The 22,889-nt window shown below is 38.4% G+C and overlaps 2 protein-coding genes across 2 annotated transcripts in view; one reads left to right on the top strand and one right to left on the bottom strand.

Annotated features, from left to right (window-relative positions):
• triobpb (TRIO and F-actin binding protein b) overlaps nucleotides 1-22,889 on the bottom strand; it is a 287,315-nt gene that overhangs the window by 184,290 nt on the left and 80,136 nt on the right. The gene's annotated exons all lie outside the window — the stretch shown is intronic.
• Nucleotides 13,877-21,525, top strand: smdt1b (single-pass membrane protein with aspartate-rich tail 1b). Its single transcript, XM_028815325.2, has 3 exons — nucleotides 13,877-14,197; nucleotides 16,046-16,186; nucleotides 20,600-21,525. The coding sequence occupies exons 1-2, from the start codon at nucleotides 13,892-13,894 to the stop codon at nucleotides 16,181-16,183; spliced, it is 444 nt and encodes a 147-aa protein (XP_028671158.2). The 5' UTR covers nucleotides 13,877-13,891; the 3' UTR covers nucleotides 16,184-16,186; nucleotides 20,600-21,525.

The raw sequence follows: 22,889 nt of genomic DNA, 5'->3' as shown, positions 1-22,889 counted from the left end.
TAGACATTTTTCAAGTATCTCTGGGCTAAAACTCTTGAGGCATCTGAGATGGTAGAGGTGTTGATGTGTTTGCTCCAGGTCAGGTCCACTGTGATGTGGACACTGAGGTATCTGAGACTGTCCACCCTCTCCACCTGAATTCTGTTAGTAATTGTGAGAAAACAGCAGGTGAACTGCCACCCCATAAAGTGCACAATCAGTTTCTTTGTCTTGCTGACATTCAGGAGAAGACTTATGTTCTGACATCTGCGTGAGAGACTCCATTTTATCCAGGTAAGCCTGCTCATTGCTGTGAGAGATCAGGCAGCCGTGTCATCAGCAAACTTGACAATAATGGTAGAGTCAGGTGTAGGCTTTTTGGCTCCTAGCTTTGTTTTTTTACTTGGCATCTTGTCGAATACCTTAAGTAAAATTTATTTGAAGGAACTTTCTTTTGTTTTTGACTTAAATGTTTTATCATGCATTTTCTCTCCCCCTTTTGTGGACTTTTAATACCTTTTCTGCATTTTTGAGCATATGCAGGCCATAAAAGTCTGTCTCTTGAGTTTTGGTTGAGGTCTGCATGCCTGAGATGGTGAGGCCTACTCTTTTAAAAACACATATTTGTTGAGAGCATGTCTGGCTTTTGCTTGTTTTATGAAGCCAGTGCCCTTTTTTCAAGCTTGTGAATAGACAGGATCATAATAGAATTGGAGCAGTGCCTCACTCCAGCCTTCATTTTCCTTTATGTTTTGAATTTAAGTTTTTTTCCACGTCTTTCATTTTCTCCTGATCCCTTATTTTCAGTGTTGTCTAGATTTCATTGAGGTAGGGCTGCTACTGGTATCAGTCCTCAAAAGGTGTGGCAACCACAGAACTAAATGAGACCGCAGCTGGCATAGACTTAATGTTTTGGAATTAACATGCATTAGTTAGCTGTTGTGTTTTTAGCCCCTATTAACTTTTTAGGAAATGCTGGAGATTTTGTTTGGATTTTATTTCGGTTTACATTTTGTTTTTTTTGGTTTTTTTAGTGTAAGGACTCCAGGCCTTTTCACTTAGCTTTAGTGTTAGGATTTAGTAATTTGTTACGTATTGTGGGCTCTGAACTTCATTCTACAGGGTGGTCCAGATCTAATTATGCAATTTTCATTAAGCTATAACTTAAGTTTACTACATAGAGAATTCACAGCACCTGCCCTGCACATAGAGATTTCACTTAAAATTCTTTTTATTGCCGATAGATGGCAGCACCTGCTCTGCATTCCAAAATGATGGGGAGACGGTTGTCAGTCGAACAGTTGCATAATTAGATCTGGACCACACTGTATTGTTTATTAGTTTATCCATCCATCCATTTTCCAACCTGCTGAATCCGAACACAGGGTCACGGGGGTCTGCTGGAGCCAATCCCAGCCAACACAGGGCACAAGGCAGGAACCAATCCCGGGCAGGGTGCCAACCCACCGCAGGACACACACAAGCACATCCACACACCAAGCACACCCTAGGGCCAATTTAGAATCGCCAATCCACCTAACATGCATGTCTTTGGACTGTGGGAGGAAACCGGAGTGCCCGGTGGAAACCCACGCAGACATGGGGAGAACATGCAAACTTCACGTAGGGAGGACCCGGGAAGCGAACCCGGGTCTCCTAACTGCGAGGCAGCAGCGCTACCCACTGCGCCACCGTGCTGCCCGTTTATTAGTTTATTCCCCTCGTTATTAATTTCTTTTTTTGTTAGAAGTTTAGAGAATCTTAAATATCAAATTTATAGTATTTATTGTAGTTTTGAATTTCCGGTTACTATTTTCTAAGCCTTCTTAAACATTGTTTGACATTTATAGTTTCTACTTTTGAAATCATTTTTCATTTGATTAAATAATTAATAAATACATATATTTTGTGACTATATTCATTCTTGAGAATTGTTTTAATAGTTGTTTTGGGGTTAAATTGAAACAAAAAACACTATTTTTTCCTTTATTCCTACTACATCATTGATGGTTGTTTTTTTTTTCCTCTTCTCAAGTGGCAGCGGTCCAGTACCTACTGTAGATATATAGCAAAGTGCGGGGATTTACTAGTACAAGGTGAGACACAAAAATAACTGTATTGGTAAAATATATAGTACTGTGCAAAAGATTTAGGCAGGTGTGAAAAAATGCTGGAAACAAAGAATGCTTTCAAAAATGGAAGTGTTACTCATTTCTTTTCATCAATCAACAAAATGCAGTGAATGAACAAAAGAGAAATCTAAATCAAATCAATATTTGGTGTGACCATCCTTTGCCTTCAAAACAGCATCAATTCTACTAGGTACACTTGCACACAGTTTTTGAAGGAACTCGGCTGGTAGGTTGTTCCAAACATCTTGGAGAACTAAGCACAGATCTTCTGTGGATGTAGACTTCCTCACATCCTTCTGTCTCTTCATGTAATCCCAGGCACACTCGATGATGTTGAGATCAGGGCTCTGTGGGGGCCATACCATCACTTCCAGGACTTCTTGTTCTTCTTTACGCTGAAGATAGTTCTTAATGACTTTGGCTGTATGTTTGGGGTCGTTGTCCTGCTGCAGAATAAATTTGGGGCCAATCATACGCCTCCCTGATGGTATTGCATGATGGATAAGTATCTGCCTGTATTTCTCAGCATTGAGAACACCATTAATCCTGACCAAATCTCCAACTCCATTTGCAGAAATGCAGCCCCAAACGTTCAAGGAACCTCCACCATGCTTCACTGTTGCCTGCAGACACTCATTATTGTACCGCTCTCCAGCCCGTCGACGAACAAACTGCCTTCTGCTACAGCCAAATATTTCAAATTTTGACTCATCAGTCCAGAGCACCTGCTGCCATTTTTCTGCACCCCAGTTCCTATGTTTTCATGCATACTTGAGTCGCTTGGCCTTATTTCCACGTCGGAGGTATGGTTTTTTGTCTGCAACTCTTCCATGAAGATCACTTCTGGCCAGACTTCTCCGGACAGTAGATGGGTGTACCTGTGTCCCACTGGTTTCTGCCAGTTCTGAGCTGATGGCACTGCTGGACATCTTCCGATTTTGAAGGGTAATAAGCTTGATGTGTCTTTCATCTGCTGCACTAAGTTTCCTTGGCCGACCACTGCGTCTACGATCCTCAACGTTGCCCTTTTCTTTGTGCTTCTTCAAAAGAGCTTGAACAGCACATCTTGAAACCCCAGTCTGCTTTGAAATCTTTGTCTGGGAGAGACCTTGTTGATGCAGTAGAACTACCTTGTGTCTTGTTGCTGTGCTCAATCTTGCCATGACATGAAACTGTCTTCCACAACCTCACCTTGGTAGCAGAGTTTGGCTGTTCCTCACCCAGTTTTAAGCCTCCTACACAGTGGTTTCTGTTTGTTAATGACTGTGTTTCAACCTACGTGTGACATTGATGATCATTAGCACCTGTCTGGTATAACTGGTTGATCAAACACCTGACTAGAATCCTACAAAATCTCTGACTTTGTGCGAGTGTACCTATAAGAATTGATGTTGGTTTGAAGGCAAAAGGTAGTACAGTAATCCCTCCTCGATCGCAGGGGTTGCGTTCCAGAACCCCCCGCGAAAGGTGAAAATCCGCGAAGTAGAAACCATATGTTTGTATGGTTATTTTTATATTGTCGTGCTTGGGTCACAGATTTGCACAGCAACACAGGAAGTTGTAGAGAGACAGGAACTTTATTCAAACACTGCAAACAAACATTTGTCTCTTTTTCAAAAGTTTAAACTGTGCTCCATGACAAGACAGAGATGACAGTTCCGTCTCACAATTAAAAGAATGCAAACATATCTTCCTCTTTAAAGGAGTGCGCATCAGGAGCAGAGAATGTCAGAGAGAGAGAAAAAAGCAAACAAATCAATAGGGCTTTTAAGTATGCGAAGCACCGCGGCACAAAGCAGTTGCAATGAAGGCAGCAGCTCACACCCCCTCCGTCAGGAGCAGAGAATGTCAGAGAGAGAGAGAGAGAGACAGATAAAAACAAACAATCAAAAATCAATACGTGCCCTTCGAAGCTTTTAAGTATGCAAAGCACCGTGCAGCATGTCACTTCACGAAGTAGCTGCACAGAAGGGAGCAACGTGAAGGTAATCTTTCAGCATTTTTAGACAAGCGTCCGTATCGTCTAGGTGTGCGAACAGCCCCCCTGCTCACACCCCCTCCGTCAGGAGCAGAGAATGTCAGAGCAAGAGAGAGAGAGAGAGAAAGTAAGTTGGGTAGCTTCTCAGCCATCTGCCAATAGCGTCCCTTGTATGAAATCAACTGGGCAAACCAACTGAGGAAGCATGTACCAGAAATTAAAAGACCCATTGTCCGCAGAAATCCGTGAACCAGCAAAAAATCTGCGATATATATTTAAAAATGCTTACATATAAAATCCGCGATAGAGTGAAGCCGCGAAAGGCGAAGCGCGATATAGCAAGGGATTACTGTAACACCAACAATTGATTTGACTTTTCTTTTGTTCGCTCACTTTGCATTTTGTAAATTGATAACAATAAACAATCATTATTTATATTTCTGAAAGTATTCTTGGTTTACAGCATTTTTTCACACCTGCCTAAAACTTTTGCACAGTGCTGTATATATATATTTATTGATGAATTACAGCATTCTAAACATTGTCACCTTCTATATACTACCCCTGCCGCTCTCTACACCACTCCATACATATCTTCCATTGATTGAATCAGTGCTGGAAGTCTTCTTGCTTGAGGCTCTTTTGCCGTTTCTGTCTTCACTTTATTCATTGAAGAAAAATGTGTTCCCCTCAGGTCACTTTTGATTTTTGGGAACAAGTAAAAATCACAGGGAGCTAAATCGGGCAAATACGGAGGATGATCGAGGACAGGAATGTCTTTGTCAGTCAAAAACTGCTTTACGGAAAAAGCATTGTGCGCCGGAGCGTTGTCTTGTCTCGCCATTTGCTTTTTTCACCTGACATTGTCGCGGTAACTCATGTAGCGATTGTTGTGCAAATACTGACTGGGCTATTCACAGGATATACCTAGCCGGTCGGCGATTTGAGAGGGCAAATAGGAGGGGATATAGTTCTACAATTCACATCCGGCCGACTTCCAGACAGTTTTCTAGGAAAGCCCCAAGCCCAGTCTGGTTATTTTGGTGTTTCTAGAACACATACGAGGTGAGACACAATTACTATTTGTTTTGTGGTGGTAGGGTCCTAAGGTGACCCTAGTTACCCTTTTTTTATACTCTTACTCTACTCTATTACATGGACTATAACAGAATGTCCCAAATGCCATTCTCTTACCTCACTGACAGGGTTGACTGCTACTCTAGTTTATCACTTCCCCTCTTTCTATCATAACATCATGATAGAACAACATGGCAGAAACAGACAGCATGGCCTATCTGAATATGGCACCCAAGAGAGATGGCCTGCTCAGGGTGGAAAATGAAAGAGAGAGCAAACCTCTGTACCAGCATTAGTTTAAATGTGGCTTCTTGACACACCTCCTGAATCAGTGGGTGTGCAGTTCCCAAAGAAATAGCTAAGGCGTGACCCAGCACCCATTCCATTCATTACATTTGTGTTTACTGTTGTTTCTGCTGACTACTAGCGTTCTGATTTACAGGTAGATTTATGTAGCTCTAAAGAAGATGGTAGTAGTTACAGAAAGAAATGAGATCTGTGCCAATATTTGTTTACACACAAATAAACACCTTCAAAGTTCATTTTAAATAAAGGAAAAAAGAAAATAAGAGGTGAGCATATTTAAATAAATGTAATGGAACAGCAGACCATCTGAAAGGAAACTGTAAAAATGGCTGACAGTGTGGCTTGTCCGATTCTGAAACTCCTCATTACACATTTCGACTGACTTTCTGTGGATCTTGGAATAACATAACATGACATTCACATACTCACTTAATCCAATTCAGGTTTGCAGGAGGTTGGAGCTTATCTCGACAGCCTTGGGTGCAAGACAGGAACCATCTCAGAAAGGAGTGCTAGTCCACTGCAGGCTCCATACACTCACAACACATTTACACTTACATGAGCCAATGGGATCAGGAAGCCTTTCAATGTAATTTTTAGTTTTGTAATTAAAACAAATTCATTACGAAGTGTATCATGAAAGTAAGGTCATTTCAAAGCTTCTCTGATAGTTTTAGTGACATTTTATTTATATAAAGGAACGACTGGCCACATTTTTGTACTGTCTGACATTTAAGCAGACAGAAGTTATTTTTCCACAGATTTTTATCACAGTTAACATAATGCAGGTCCTTTCCTTCAGATTCCTTAACAGTATTGCTTTTGGGTTCAGTGCTCATAGTCTCTTTTCTTCTAAAATGCCTTCTAATGCAATTTCCAATCTAGAAAAGTCTATAGTCTGTAGCATCTTTTCACCTTTAATTAGTTATACTGCTATTTTATTTTCGTCATATCTGCCATGCACAACTATGCCCTTCAGAGGCAGGTGTTTCCTCAATGGGACCTCTGATGTCAGTTTCTATGGTAAAGATGCAGACCCAAACAAGTAGGTTAACAATCTAAAAACTAATTACATTTATTTATGCCCACAACCCACACACAACTTCAATAAAAAGGATTGCCAATACATTTCTAATACTCTTGATGAAAAAGGCAGAACCCACAGGCTGAACATAGAGGTCTAAAACATTAAACCTCAAGACACCCAGGAAGCACTCTAAAGGCTTTACATAACTTGACAGAGCGAAGAAAGAAAGCCCGTCTCCCACTTATATTTCTCTTGCCACTCCTCACCCATGACTACCGCTTGGTTAATGCTGCCAAGCAACAAATTCACACGAGCCATGCTGATGGCAAAAAGCACGTGAGAAGAGGAGACAATTACCAGATTCTAGGATTCATCCTGACTGTATCAATATGTCATATAACTGTCCTTCATTTCATCTTCTTGAATGTCCCTTTCTCTGAAGTATATTTTATTAGACATAAAACAGTTTTAAGTATCTTTTAAGTATCTTTTTCTTGAGGTAGTAAATTGTGGAGGCATGCATTCTCGTAGTCCCACAAAATTCAACATACTGCTTTGTTACACAGGATGTTATTACTGTGGGCCACACCAATTAATTAAAGAGTATGTTTGGTATTTTTCAAGTCAAAGTTATTTCTTAACAATCATGGTATGGATTAGTTTGCCACATGAAGCAGTGTTTTAAAGTGAAGCATATTTTATAAATTAAATTAATAATTATAAGACCAATTTTGTGTTTTAAAATAGAGCCAATGGATACTGAGGTCCCCTTGTCTCAGAATTATAAAGACTTCTTGATGATAGAATTCATTCTGGATCATTGAAATTACATAACAGAAGCTACAGGATTTAACTGTGGGCCATTTTGAGTCTTTGATTTACAAATTTAATATTTAGCAAACTGACTTTTGCTTCAGTTCTCAGTTTACTTCTGCCTGACATGATTAAAATAATCTCTGCAGTCTTCATTTTTTGGACAAACTAGGGGGCTCTGGCCCCTGCTCACTTTGCTCTCCAACCCCCATGCAGGCTCTACACGCTAGTCATGTCCTGGATCTGCTGCTTGCGACGAATCGTGCTGTGCTTTTGGATAAACACGAACTCTGTCTTCGATATCTCAGTCTTTTGAAACCGTTATCGTTTACAATTTTTCACATGTTGGTTTATTATATATGCAAGCGTAATCTTTCAGATTCATATAGAAATCCAAGAAAACTTCTTTGTGTTTTTCAGATAAATTTTGTGTAAAGTGTGATACTTTTGGACATATGGATTTGTATCCATTATTGGCTGTAGAATTTCTAATACGTCCGATTGTTTAACTCGTTCGATTCAATGTTGATCATAGATATAAACCTGAGCTAATTGTGTTTTTTTTTTTTTAAATTAAACTTGTAGTAGCTCTGTCATATCACCTATGGCTATATATTTGATCTCTTTTCACTGTTCCGTTATTTCACAGAGTAATAATTTCTGTTTGTTAGTGCTAATGCAATCTTTACTATCAGTTTTTTGAGACTTTTGAATTTTAGTACTTCCATAACCTCTAACCCGCTCTTCCTGTGTATCGTGCCATTTTTGAACATCTTTACGACATTCTTCTTTGTGTTTTACTTTGTCTTTTCTTCTTCTACTGGTTTGTCTTTTATTTCCACCCCTGCTTGGACCTCTTGGCACAGTCTTGTCTCACGGAACATGAAATTATCTCTCTGAAAATGTCTTGTCTCGTCCCAAGATTTTTTTTATATAATAGAGAGATTTAAATGGTTATAACAGGCTGGCTCTTCACAGGAGTGGTATTAACAAGAGAGTCCTATGCGCCTCTCTACCCTCTCTCATATGAAATCCCATCTTTAGCAACTCTGATTTTAATCATTTCCCAATATGTTGCCTGAGGTAACTTAAGTAGCATGAAATTAGTTAACCTGCTCAACCTTCTCTACTTGAAGTTTTTCATCTTGCAACTGTATTGTGTCCTTAAGGTCACACTTTTTACATGCACCTACATTTAGTTGTCTTTCTAGTCAGACCCCATAGTGTAGTTTTTAGGAACACATTTTTTCATCAGAATTATCTGTTCTGTTCTGTCTTTGAAAGTTATTTATTTTTGAATCTGAAATTTAATCAGTATGTTAACCATTTTGTCTGTGTTTTGTTTTTCATTGGCTATTTTTCTGCCTTCATTTTAATTGACAGTGCCAATTTGTCTGTTTGTTCACTATGGTGCTACAAGGCTGCTGGACATGTGATGCACATGTCATGTGACCTGTAACAACATTATGGCCGCCTGTACTAACTGCAAAACGGGCAATCAGTTCAAAATAGACATTGAGGATCAGGAGAAAGAATGGAGTAAAAAGACAACACAATGATCAAAACTGTAAGTCAAAAGACAGAATCATCAGAGCCAAATCACAAAACAAAAATGAAAGTCAAAAAGCAGAACTTGTGCCAAGAAACTAGTAAATCTGCTATATTTAATTCAATCTCAGATATTGAATGACTGTTTGGGGTAACCTTTATACTGATGTGCTTGACAACATCATGAGTGGCAATGACCCGGCACATCATGGGATACGAGTTCTTGGAGATGACAATGCAAACTCTGCAAAATTGCAACGTCTATTTTCAAAATAAAAGGGCATCGGAAAAGATGGTTTAAAAAAAGTTCAAAATGAATGTTCTAATTCAAATTCTTATTACAGAATTAGATTGCTTGGGTGGCAAAACCCCAAAAACATAACCAAAATTAGGTTTCTAGCTTTACGGTTATATGTCTGCCAAAAGGAAGATGGTCTTCTCAGGATGGAAAATGGCAGAGGGAGGATAAGCCTCTGGGGTTGATATTGTCTACCATCATTAAAACTGGGAAATGCAGTGCACCAGAAAGTTTCAGCACAATTGGTCTATCTGAAAAAGGATGGAATCACCCATCCATCGCTAAGGGTGAATCACGAGAAGTGAGGCAAAGCAATATACTTTACAGATAGATAGATAGATAGATAGATAGATAGATAGATAGATAGATAGATAGATAGATAGATGTGAATTTCCCCTTGGGATTAATAAAGTGTCTGTCTAACTATCTAAGTGTGTTTGTTAGGACATGAAGACTTCAGATGGGAATATCTGAAGATGTCTATCCGTATAAATGACAAAAAAATCTAAGATTTGTAAAAGTATCCAGGCTGATTATTAAATTCTTTAATTTAATAAATAAGTAATAAAGAAAAGTTATAGTATATCAAAGTTCAAATTTAAAAATGCTTTGTGATGCTGCAAGCTCAATGATTACAAATTTTCATTCTTTTTTGTACTGAGGTCACTGCGGCAATTCCCCAGTTACTTATCATACTTACAGGGTCTCCATTTGCATAATAAAGGTTACAACATCCAATGAAATTAGGTTATACCAGGCCTGCAACATTAAACTCCATAACTTCATCTGGTCAACCGTCGTTTGTTCACCTTTTTTGGCGTGTCCCCATGGATCATAAAGCAATAGTCCACCATCGTGCTGACATCCCAACATCCTTGCTACCTTCTTTCCAAGTTTTTGAAATCCTGATGGAATCTTTCACCCTTGTTTTTTACTCACCGTTCCAAGATTTTCAGGGAAAGATTCCAAATGCGGTTCCAGAAAGTGAACTTTGAGACTCAATTCCTAAAACTTAACTAATGTATTTTTCACAATTTCTTTACATTTGGATCTTTATTGTTACCTAAAAACTTATACATTACTTTTTAGAATGATACTCAAGTCTCTCATTTCAGGTTGTTCATCACACCATCAAATTCTGCATCAGAAATCAGCTTTCTATTATTAGGTCGAGTAAAAATGCCTTCTTTCAATTTACCCTCAGAAAAACCCCCGAGACCTTTGACACAAATACATAAAACAGGCTACATGTTTTGAGAGGTCTTTGACAAACTGCTTCATTAGATAAAGCTTAATAGCAAGCAGTAGTAGCAGCAGCTTACCTGGATCCAACAAGCTAGGCCTTATGATTTTTCTTGGTGCCAAACTATAGATTTTTTTTTCTAGCTGGCCATTCCTTCTGTACCCAATGTCAATTCTTGACTCTGCTGTCCCACTCACAGAGAAAACCTGTACATACAATGACATCTGACATAGAACTTTCAGGTCCCACAAATGAACAAATGGTGCAAATTCTAATTAATTTTCTCAAGAGGATTTTCAAAGTCCTTGTAGGTGTGTTTCAAGTACATAGAATGAAAAAAAACGTATTCATGCATATTTATTATTGTTGTACTGATGCGTAATTATTACTGTTATGAAGACGTAGCATTTTGATCATTGCCAAGTGTCCGCACTAGGCCACTTACATCAGTGCAGTAAATCAAGGATCCCCGTCTCTTGAAAAAGTAAACTCTTCTCCTCTACTTCAGTACCAAGAGACAGTTGTGTCTTGATGTAAGCCTGTTTTGTCTAAATGCAACCTTGAAACAGTGATACCTGCTTTTATAACCTCTCATCTAGATTACTGCAATGCGCTGCTTTTTGGAATTAGCCAGGCCTCCACAGCTCACCTACAGCTGGTGCAAAATGCCACTGCTCGATTTTTAACTGGCACAAGCAAGCATGATCACGTTACCCCGATTTTGGCTTCCAGTTCATTTTCAAATCCATTTCAAGATCCTTGTATTTGTTTTTTAAATCCTTTAATGGTTGTGCCTCATTCTTATTTGTCGGAACTGCTGCACCCTTATGTACCGTCTCGCTGTCTCAGGTCAGCAGACACAATGCTTTTACGTGTTCATAAGACACAATGCAAACTCCGAGGTGATCGGGATTTTTCAGTTGCAGCTCCAAAACTCTGGAACGATTTGCCGTTGCACGTTAGACAGGCTCCTTCACTTGCTGTCTTTAAATCTTATTTAAAAACGCACTTTTACTCCCTGACCTTTAACCCAGTATGATATGTTGACTATCTGTGTACTTTTTATTATGAATCTCTTCATCTCTTATGAGTTTGTTTCTTTTACCCTTTGGTTATTGTGTGTCTGATATGTTGGATTTTTATTGTACAGCACTTTGGTCAACCTTGATGTTATTTTTGAAGTGCTTAATACATACATACATACATACATACATACATACATACATACATACATACATACATATTTAGCATTTAATCAGGACCCCAAGAGCTCTGCAGCATCTTTGAGAAGGCACAGATCTCTTACTAATATTCTGACCTTATTATTGAATAAAATAATTGTTTTAAATGTTAATATATGTTAATATTACAAAATATTACATTCAAACAAATTATCATTAAAATAAAATATTGATAATTAACAATAGTGCAAAAGCATTAAAACAAACTATAAAATGTGTTTTGTGAAAAAATGTATGTGACTGAGAAAAATGGTTTTCATTTTTTAATTTAGCACACAAAATATATAAATATTTGTATTACATTTTTTTCAATGTATACATGTGATGCCAATCAGGGCCAAACCTTAAATATAGTAACAAAAGAATTAAAAGAAAGTATTTTTAGGGGTAGGGTTGATTTGTTTTCTATCCTATTTTTTGTAAAAATTGATCTATTTGTATGGAATGATTACAATAAAATCAACAAAATTTTAAAAAAAAAGTATTTTTGAAAAACTACAACTGCAACTCAGAAAAAGTTGAAACAGTATGGAAAGTACAAATAAAAAAAGAAAGCAGTGATTAGTAAATGATATTAAATGATCTTTGATCTGCATTGTTATTGTTTCATGTTATAACTAATGAATTGTATTTTTTATTCTTCAAAAATAAATACGTATCGATTTGCATACTTGCAACATGTTCCAAAAAAGGTTTGGAAAGTAAAGGATTTATCACTTTGTAATGTTGCCTTTCCTTCTCACAACACATTAATGAACATGAACCTAAGACACTACTTTATTGAATCTTTCAGGTATAAGTTTGCCCCATTCTTCTTGCAAACAAGTCTTAAATTATGCAACAGTATGGGGACTAAAATATGCTTGGGCGTCCATGGAAAGGATGTCATCTTGCAGGCAGCATATGTTGCCCCAAAAATCCGTATGTACTTTTTGGCATTACAGGTGCCCTTATAAAAGAGCAAGTCCTTGCCCAGAGCACTGATACAATCCCATACCATCACAGATACGGACTTCTGGACTTATACTGTAACTAGTAACAGTCCGGATGTTCCTTTTCTTCTTTCAGCTGACCCACAATACACATTTTCATTGAGTGATGGTCCATCCTAAATCCCTCCAAGCCCAATGAAGTTGATGGCACTTCTGGTCACAGTTAATATATGGCTTCCTTTTTGAACAGTGCAGTTAAAACCAGCATTTGTAGATGTAACTATGTACTCTGTTCATTGATAAAGGTTTGCCAAAGTAGTCCTGAGCCCATGCGGTTTTATCATTCACGGATGAATGACAGTTTTTGATGCAGTGTCATCTTAGGGGTTGTAGCTCACATGCAGTCAGCTTAGGCTTGTGCCCTTGCCATTTATGTACTAAAGTTTCTCCAGATCCCTTGAATCTGTTAATTATATTATGAACTGTTGAGGATGAAATACCTAAATCATTTACAATCTGTTTTTGACAAACATTTCTTTTAAACTTTTGAAAGATTTTTCTCATGGATTTGTGGAAAATTGATGATCCTCGGCTCTGCTTTGCTCCTAATGGACCAGACCTTTCCCGGATGCAGCTTTTATACCAAAGCATGACTACAATCATCTGTTGAACATCATCGGTTTCTACTCACATCATTATTTTCTTTTTTTTAACTCGTTACTAGCCCTAAAATTTCCAATCCCAACAGTTCTGGCATGTCTTGTCGGCCCTCAGTGGCAATAATGGATGTTTATTTACGAAAAAATTAAGTTGACAAGACTTAAAATTAAATTTCTTGTCATTATATCGTTTCTGATGGATTTTAAAATCGTGTTGTTTTTATTTCCATTTTCTAAACCATCCCAACCCTTTCCGTACATATGACATTACCAAAGAGTAAATACAATAAACTTCACCATATTAAGTGAGAATGTACACACAGTACGACTTACAAAGACTCCTGTGCAGTTTGGCGGTTTCATTTGATAAATAATTACATTACTTACTAGCACGTATTTTTAACATTTTCTTGTTTATACTTTTTCACATATAAAGTAACCAACATACTAAATTTACAAATGCCCTCGTGAAAAGCTTGACATTCCCCTTCGTATATTTGCGCTATGTTCAACGAGGCAGAAGTTGGAGACTTATTCGCTTCCAGCCAGCTACATACCTTGTGCAAAACAGTTACTTCTTCCTCGTATTTGGCGTACGGACTTGCGTGTCGACTTCACGCAATAAGTATAATAAACCAGGCTTTGGAAGTGTAAAGCCATGAGCGAGCACACGAAGACTGGCAAACTGTCCCGAATAGCGACCCGTAGATACCTGATTAAAATCCCCGCCTTCCTTTCTTTAGTGCTAACACGTAACTGTGACGTCATCGGAGAGCCGCTCTTGACAGTTGCAGGTTCCAAGATGGCGTTTGCAGTAGGCCGGATTCCTCTGCTTTTTTCAGCCGTTGGTTTCCCAAGAAGTACTAATTTATTACGTAAAAAGGTAGCGAGCAACACTGGCCCAGCACTGACTCGTACGGCTGTGTGCACATCGACAGGTGCAATTTTACCAAAGCCAGTAAAGGTAAGAGCCGAAATATATGTTGTGTACGGTTATAAGAAAAATAAAACAACACCCACGGAGTTGTTTTATTGTTGAACTTTTCTGGTACTATAATAACACTGCAGGTTACCGTGACTTAATTCAGGTCAGAAGCTTCTCAACTATGTTAAGGACGGGGTGTGTCTGTCATTGTGATTGATTGTAACGTTCTGTCCGGTTGTCAGTCTATTGGGATGGTTACCGAGATGTTTGAGTGACAGCTATAACCGCCAATCGGTAAGATGGTTTTGTGGAACGGGCACGGCACCAGGAAGAGAATCGGCGAGCTGATACTTGAATGTCATGATATATATGGATTACCGCCCCCCCCCCCTTTTTTTTAATAATCCATGCTGAAAACTGGGGGCGTCATTTTCTTTAATAAAAAAGCACACCACCCTGTCACATTGTGTGTTTGAACAAGCTCCCATGATCGCTGTGGTTGACGCCCTCGACAGTAACTAGCCATTAACCCTCCTCTGGCTGCAGTGGGATTAAATTTGGCCTCCTGGATATAAAATGCTGTTTTTTATGATGACATTTTTTTTATTTATGTATGAAAGTTGTACACTTCTCCTTTTAATGATTAATGTACAAAAAGGTTTTCCAAAATACTTCCACAGTGTTCACTTTCCAAATTTATAGCATAAACAGTTTATGGGGGTCTAATTTGAATGTCTAGGAAAAAAATCTAATCGTGTCAGTTTTTTTTTTTTGCCTTTTTATACTTGAATACCTAATAATAACAAACATTTTGTCCAAGATCTATAGTCAATAAATATAGTAGGAGATGCGTAGTTTGTACTTTTCTTCATTTGTCCAGAACGCACAAAGAGTGAGTGAACCCACCGTTTGTGTGAATTGAAAACACCAAATCAGTAAGGACTCGTGTTGCTTTGAATAGAAGTAGTTCCTTTCTTTAATCGTTAAAGTATTTATTATTATTTGTTTTGTATCAAGGGATAGATGTTTCTTTTGAAATAAATAGAAACTTTTTGAAATTTTTGATTTATTTCCTTGCTGTTACTTGAACGCACAAATTAAAGGAAAATATTTGTATATTTGAGTTTTATTGGCCTTATGTAATAAAGGGGTAGCATTTGAAAAAAAACTATCTAAAATAAGTAAAATGCATTAAAAAAAAACAACTCTGCTGTGAAATTTGACATCATTTCAGTTGATGGTGTTTGAGGAAACATTTCAGCCAGAGCCACGAGGGGCCTTGCGGTTTCTTTTTATTTTCTCCAGTCTCAATATAAAAATTTTTACTAAATGTAAATGTTAGAAATTCCGCACATACAGGCCCAGGCCCAACCCCACTACTCCAGCAGAGGGTCAGGAAGTGCCAGTTCCTATCTGGATTTCTCATCAGGGGAAATACCCTGTGTGGGGTGCCAGTCCATGCCAGGTTACACACACACACACACACTCTCTCACAGTCACTCACACAAGAGCAGTTTAGAGTTGTCAGTCTGCCTTCAACGGTATTGTTGTAAATTTCATTGAGATGTAAAAGGCTTGATTAGTTTTTTTTTTTTTTTTGTTAAAGAGTATAACAGTACAGTGCACCTTATATTTAAGGCTGTAAAATCATTTAATACATTAGTGGAGACAAAAAGATTGGTGGTGTATTCAAAATAATATTACACACAGATCAATAGAGAAAGTTGGCAGTTTCTTTTTTTTTTTTTTTTCTTCAATCGATGGTTGAAGGGATTGCTGTTAAAATAAATAAATAAATAAATAAAATGAGAATATTTTGAAAGTAATTGGGTGATCTGAATTCAAGTAGTAACTTGCTTTTATATATCTGCTTTCCTTTCACCATAGACCTCATTTGGCCTTGTTCGTATGACTATTATTGTTGTGCCTTTCCTGTACCTCGGCACACAAATCAGCAAGAGCTTTGCAGCCCTCTTGGAAGAGCATGACATATTTGTTCCAGAAGATGATGACGACGATGATTAAGTGGTAAGGTGCAGCAATTACATATTGAAAGAAAGGTGCACTTTTTCAGGTCTAGCATCTTGGTTTACCACCTGTCAGTCGGTTGGATTTGTATATAATTAAGTGAGTAGGCTCATTTCCTGTCACATAAGTGAGTTTGGAAAATTAATGAATGATGGAATAACTCCTATATGGATTTATTTGATTTCATTAATGGATGCAGGGGCGTAATGATCCTAGTACAAAGGTTCCCTCGTTCTGTCCTGGGTTTTCATTCCAACCAGTTTCACAAATATATAGTTCAGTCTTATTCCTAAATGATCTAATTGTTTTAATTAGACTTTTTGCATTGAGACTATGTGCTAGTATATGTACATTTCAACAAAATTCAGAAGTTGGCATTTTTTGCCATATCTTTAAACAATTAATGATTAGTGAAGACCAGTAAAGACACAGTTGGGAAAAACACTGAACACTAAAGGAAAACAGCTACTTCAGTATAAATTTCACGTGTGAGTTAATTGGTAATGAGAATCTTAGGTTACCAGTTTTATCATGAGGCACACTTATTCACACAATCATTTTTAACAATTCTTTTTAATTTTTAGAATTCATTCTGTTATGTAAACCTGAACAAGACTAAGTAGTTTTTGAAAAGGGTGCAGGCTAGCATAGAAGCATCTTGTCCAAGACCAGAACCTCTCCTAGACTGGATGCCAGTCCCTCACCAGCCTAAATCGCTCTCACATCCATCTCCAAACATATGGCACTAATTACCCTAACACTCCCACACCTGGAGAGAAGCACATTGAGCGCATACAGACAGCCACGTGTAGCCACAAGGCACAGGTATGACTTTGGAATGGTAGATCGGTGAAGTAGTACAGTAGTGCTGAGTATTGCATTACCCCACTACCCTTTGTAATCTTTAGGCTCACCCATTCATCTAATACACTGGAGTACGCAGAAGAAACGTACAGATAGAATGAATAAACTACTTCTAGACCGAGCCATTTTAGGAGTCTAGGACCCTGAGCCTGTCTGGCAGCTATGCCAATGCTTGTGTCTTACTGTGTAGCTTACTGTTGTAACAGTAATAACTTGAATAAAAACACATCCTTGTAAGCACATTGCCAACTTGCTGGAGAACTCCTTATTATAGATCGTAATTATCATCTGTTTTCAATTTTTTGGTGGTTTCTACCAAGCAAATGAAACTTGGAATTTCTTAAGAAGTGGTTAAAGTGTAAGAATCCATAAGAGAAAATCATTACGTGACACAGCTTACCTGCTAAACTGCTATTTACTAAAGGGAAAAAACTACTGCAGTTGCAGATTTAATTCAATGGTTATTAGCAATTAAAATTTATTTTCGCTTATCTGGCTGTCTTGAACAATATATTGAAAAGTTCTTCAGCTGCTTGTTGTTTGTAACTTTTCTTGCCTTGCTATGACTTGCAGATGAAAAATTAGTCACCCAGAGTATTTCAGAACTGCATTATGATGTTGTAATTGCAACACAGGATTTTTTTAAAGACACTGCTTCTTGAGCACCTAGTTAGCATCCATAGTAGAGAAACCATAGACTGTGTACAAGTGAACCAACAGGTACAAGAAAGAGGAAGGCTACACCAGCTGAGGTGCTGCTTGGAATATTCATAGAGGCACTGATTAATGCTTAGAGAGCTGTGTTGTGCACATTTTTAGTATGCATGTGATCAACCCCTTGGAGTACACTTGTGTAAACAGCAGTGTGCAGAATACATTGTGGTATTCACAGCGTTAATTAAACCCTTCCACTGGTGTCACAAAATATAAAGTGAATACGCTATAGGGAATGCCATCATGTAGGAGATGCATACCTTAAGTAGATGAATTGTATCATGCACCGAGAAGACAGCCTACATACAGAAGTCACGGCACTTGGTAATGCTGAGCGTCATCCCCCAGAACAGCCACTTTTAATGATGAACACGTACTTGTAAACTCCGTGTGCAGCAATACTCTCATGGCTGTTTCATCATGCAGATTAAGGTGGTTTGCTTGCCATGAATCAATTTGCCACAGCACACAACGCCACAAACCAGCACTGCAGCTCTAGTAAGCGAGTGGCTTAGAAGGCTGGCGTTTACCATTTCGATGGTCAATCAGACTAAAACTTTGAACATATTTTGCACTGCTTGTGCCTTAACAATAGAATCCCTGAAGCTTACTGATTTTTTTTCGTTGTCCCTGACCACCTTACATTTTCCTGACATACGCCAAGAAGCTCGTAGCTCCTTATCACTGCACTAATAGCCCACTTCTGTCTTGAAAATGTACGGATTAGCAGAACGCAGCCTGCTGCACCCCCCCATCCTCCATTCAGCACACTGCTGCAAGCCTCACAGCTGAAGTCTGTGCTGAAGTGTTTATATCTGGCAATGCATTTGTAAGGAATTATTTAGGTAATGAAACACCTTGATTTGAAATACATACATTTCATGTGTGCTATATGTCTACAACAGACTGTGTAAATATAGAATGACAGAGGAAATGCGAGGCAAGAAATGCTGAACACCCCATCAAAACAGAAAATGTTTGCATATTTTATAGTAGTAATGACATAATGTTGACGTGAAGTGTAGGATGTGTGAAGACTGAAGCCTAAATATCCAATAAACACTTTCACAAAAGGTGCAACAAAACAAGTATGATTTTATTCCAGAATAAAACTGAAGAAAAAAAAATTGCTCAATTGACATGATGCTGAAGCCCAACTATCATCCATCCATCCATCCATTTTCCAACCTGCTGAATCCGAACACAGGGTCACGGGGGTCCGCTGGAGCCAGTCCCAGCCAACACAGGGCACAAGGCAGGAACCAATCCCGGGCAGGGTGCCAACCCACCGCAGGACACACACAAACACACCCACACACCAAGCACACACTAGGGCCAATTTAGAATCGCCAATCCACCTAACCTGCATGTCTTTGGACTGTGGGAGGAAACCCGAGCACCCAGAGGAAACCCACGCAGACACGGGGAGAACATGCAAACTCCACGCAGGGAGGACCCAGGAAGCGAACCCAGGTCTCCTAACTGCGAGGCAGCAGCGCTACCACTGCGCCACCGTGCCGCCCACCCAACTATCAGTTGGTACAAAATAAAAAGACGTTTGCATCATGCGTATGTTTGCCTGTTTCATTTTCAACTATTTGTCACAGTGGTAACGCTGCTCCATCACGGATCTGTGCAGGTGGTGCGGTGGAAAAGCTACGGCTTAGCAACCTCGAGATAATAGGTTTGAATCTCATGTTGTCCCTCAATGTAGAGCTTCGAATAGGCTGCTGCTGTTCTCATATAATAAAAACATACATTTGATGTGAGTCTGTAACATCCTGTGTAAATTTATGGTACTTGTAAAAGTTAGTGCTGAAGGGATAAACGCAGACATACAAACGCGGCTCAATCATTTCTTCTTGGTGTTTTGTTGAGCAAACAGACACCGCAATGTTTATGGTGGATGTTACTTTTCCTCGCACACGGACATTCACATCAACATGTCATTTGAACGATTTTTTTCTATTCAAGAATCCAAGAACAAAACTGAATAATAAAAAAAAAAATCATTCAAATTCAGTTTTATTTTATTATATCGGACTGCTCATCCTGTGTGGGGTGTCTGTGTCTTTCCCATGGTGGTTCTCCGTTATAATATTTGCTTATTTTAGATCAGTTATCCCTTAATGCTGATTGAGAGTATACCCCAGGGCCCACCTCCAGATGATGATTTGTTATTTGGTTTCTTTTAGTTTGGCACAATTAATGCAGGCTCTGGAAAGAAATGCAGTGTGCTTCATTGTGTGACATTTTGAAAAGCAATGAATCATTTGATTGAATTCTTTTTAGCGATGATGCAAAAATTGTGCCACCATTAAATGCACAACTTGACTGTACACTACATTTTGGTGTATTTTACATATTGGATTGTATTTAGTTTTAGCTGTTGGTCTCTCGCAGGCATGCGCCTACACTGGCTCAATTTAAACTTGACATTCACATGAACATACAGACTCTGAATAGATGAGAGCTGAGCCACAGTGGAATTTCAAAAACAGCATTACAGTCGCACTCCAAGTGCTTCGTTTATGCCAAACTCTGCAACTTTGTGTTTAAATGGCGTCTACTGTCCCTGTAAAGTCTGAAACACATTACACCACTTCTGAGCTGGAGTAAAATGTCACACACTGAATCCTGAGCTTGATCATAGCTATGGTTTTATGAAGTGGAGGTGTAATTCAGTTGGACTCTCCTTAATGCCATCTTAGTGGGTTGAACCAGGCAGGTTTGCTCTAATGCCCAGAATTGTTGTGTTTGTATTTTTAAACTGGTCACGCTTGCTGGTTTGCAGTTGTTGTGCTGTAACTGGTGATGCCTGTCTCCATTTTCCAGATACCATATCTTGAAGTTACGTCAGGAGCAGGACCTTTTGGGACTGGCAGACCTCAAACTGCAATGAAGTCTGGGCAGTAGAAAATCCCAGTGGTGGTGAACTTTTGAATTCTGAGCTCCCACTTGCCTGTTCACCTGACAATCCAGCCAGTTTTATTGAAGACAAAATGGGTGTGTAAAAGTCTACGCAAACAATTTGGAAATATTGGAGTAGGGTGTTTGTTTTTTTTTTTTTTTCTTTTCTTTTTTCCCTCCTCTAGAAGGGGAACGAAAGAGTGATGTCCCCACAAAAATAATCGGCAGATTATGTACATTTATAAATCCAGGAATTATGTTTTCCATAGAGCCATTTATTTATCTAATCATGATGATTGTGTCATCTTTGTGGAAATAATCATTTTAGATGTTTGTTCTGTGCTGCTTCAGCCATATTTCTTTTTATTTTAAACCAGGTTCAAAAGTGTAGTTATTTAAAATCAAAGGCATTATCTCATTTTGTGAATGGTTTGATTTCTCAAACTACTGTTACCTTCACTCGCATCATTTTCAGTTTATTTCAAATGTTATGCACACACGAGCATTTTTTGGTTTTCTTCTGAAATATCCTTTGGTGACTGGCAGTAAGTGATATTTCAGTACTTTTACATTTCTGTTGTAGATTTATTTCTTGTTTGTTAATGAACTCCATAGCATTCTGTAAAGCACTACATGAAGACTGCAGTTTTTCCCTTAATATTCTGAGCAGAATTTAAACACCCAAGTCTTGACATTACTACCTGACCAATACAGCTGTATGGCACATTCAGTTCCCAGAAAAAAATCTCAATTTTAAATCTGAATAGCATCAACGTGCATGTCCTGTGTTATCTGCCTGTTCTTCAGCTTTTAATTTGGTAACTTTAAATTAAAATATGTTTTGGAATGGAGTTACAAGCATTGGTCTCTAATTTTCTGAAAGACGGGTGAGTGTTTTTGAATTTATTAAATTGGTTGTATATTGAAGTGACTCACAATGACACACTTAGGTTCACCTTCTGACTTCAGGGGTCTATATGGGAGTTATGGTCTCTTCAAGCATTCAGATCTTTCTGCTACATCCTAAAAATGGGCCTGGTTTTAAGATGCCCTGTAGCAGTGACGTGTGGTGAGGTTCATGGCTGGTGAGGCACTGACTCCTTCAGAGTCAGATTTACAAATATATGAACCCAAAAGAGTAGCTTATTCACTATTCAATTGGCAGCATGCACATTGACTACTGCTTATGCTTCATATCTCATCAGCGTTCTTTACACTCACATAAGTAAGTTACATATTTGGCTAAGAAAGAACATTACATGCATAGCGGCGAGAGAAAGAGCGGAGACAGCAACAGCAGATTTGCTCCTCAACCTCTGTGTTCTAAATTTGCCATTACAAATCTTCAATTCATACTCCTTTAATACAAATGAAAGTATAGAGAGGTGTACGAGAAAAACGGATTTCAATTTTGACCTTAATTGAAATATTTAGTTGTTTTAAAAAGCTTTTAATTATGACGCTTTGATCAAATTTAATAGACTGTTCAACAAAAGGATCACAAGAAAAACAAAATATTTTATTTAAGGTCAAATTTTAGTTTTTAAATATTGGATTGTTTTATCTTAGTCTGATCTCACATTTTATAAAATTGAAAACCGTTTATGGTCTTACCTTTATTTGTAAATGAAGTCCATGTGCCTATCCTTCTCCATGAAATCTCCATCATTTTCTTGTAAAAGTCCTCCTTATTTTCCTTCACTTTTGTCTTAATCTTCTAATTTGGCTGTCAGTCGGAACAAAACAATAAAAATAAACAGACACTTTACAGTGCACTTGACTTTCTGATATCGCTAACTTCTTGGCACCTCTGTGTAGAAGAACAGCAGCAACGAGCACCTGTTGGGCTCACATGCGCCCCCTTCAGTGCGGCACGGTACTGTCTGCCTCACCTTGTGCCTTTTCACTGCGGTTTTATGTCTGATCAGCAAGACTAAATATGTTACACACATTAATTAAAGATATTAGAAAGTCAGGGTGTATAACAAACGTGTCTGCAAACCTTATATTGGTGGCATACAGAGGGACGGCAACAGGCACGCGCCAATTGCAGGCATCAACCCCGTGTGTGAGGGAGAGCGCAGTCCAAGATGAGGCACGTCTTGTTGCTGCCGCACCTCGCATTTCACCCCAGTATTTGAACAGGAAATGCGCAAATTCAGCGATTTTTGACTATAAAAATGATCAAACTTATTGGAATCGTACAGAAAAAAAA

This window comes from Erpetoichthys calabaricus, chromosome 12, assembly GCF_900747795.2.
Source record: "Erpetoichthys calabaricus chromosome 12, fErpCal1.3, whole genome shotgun sequence".
Classification (NCBI taxonomy): Eukaryota; Metazoa; Chordata; class Cladistia; order Polypteriformes; family Polypteridae; genus Erpetoichthys; species Erpetoichthys calabaricus.
The sequence above is the reverse complement of the archived record's forward strand: the minus strand, read 5'-3'. Positions and strand labels throughout refer to the sequence as shown.

What these genes read in the sequence shown, in the direction of transcription:
- smdt1b (XM_028815325.2), top strand. Translation starts at nt 13,892, where the DNA reads ATGAGCGAGCACACGAAGACTGGCAAACTGTCCCGAATAGCGACCCGT. An exon ending in TTTTACCAAAGCCAGTAAAG is followed by an intron (nt 14,198 to 16,045) that starts GTAAGAGCCGAA and finishes CTTTCACCATAG; the next exon opens with ACCTCATTTGGCCTTGTTCG.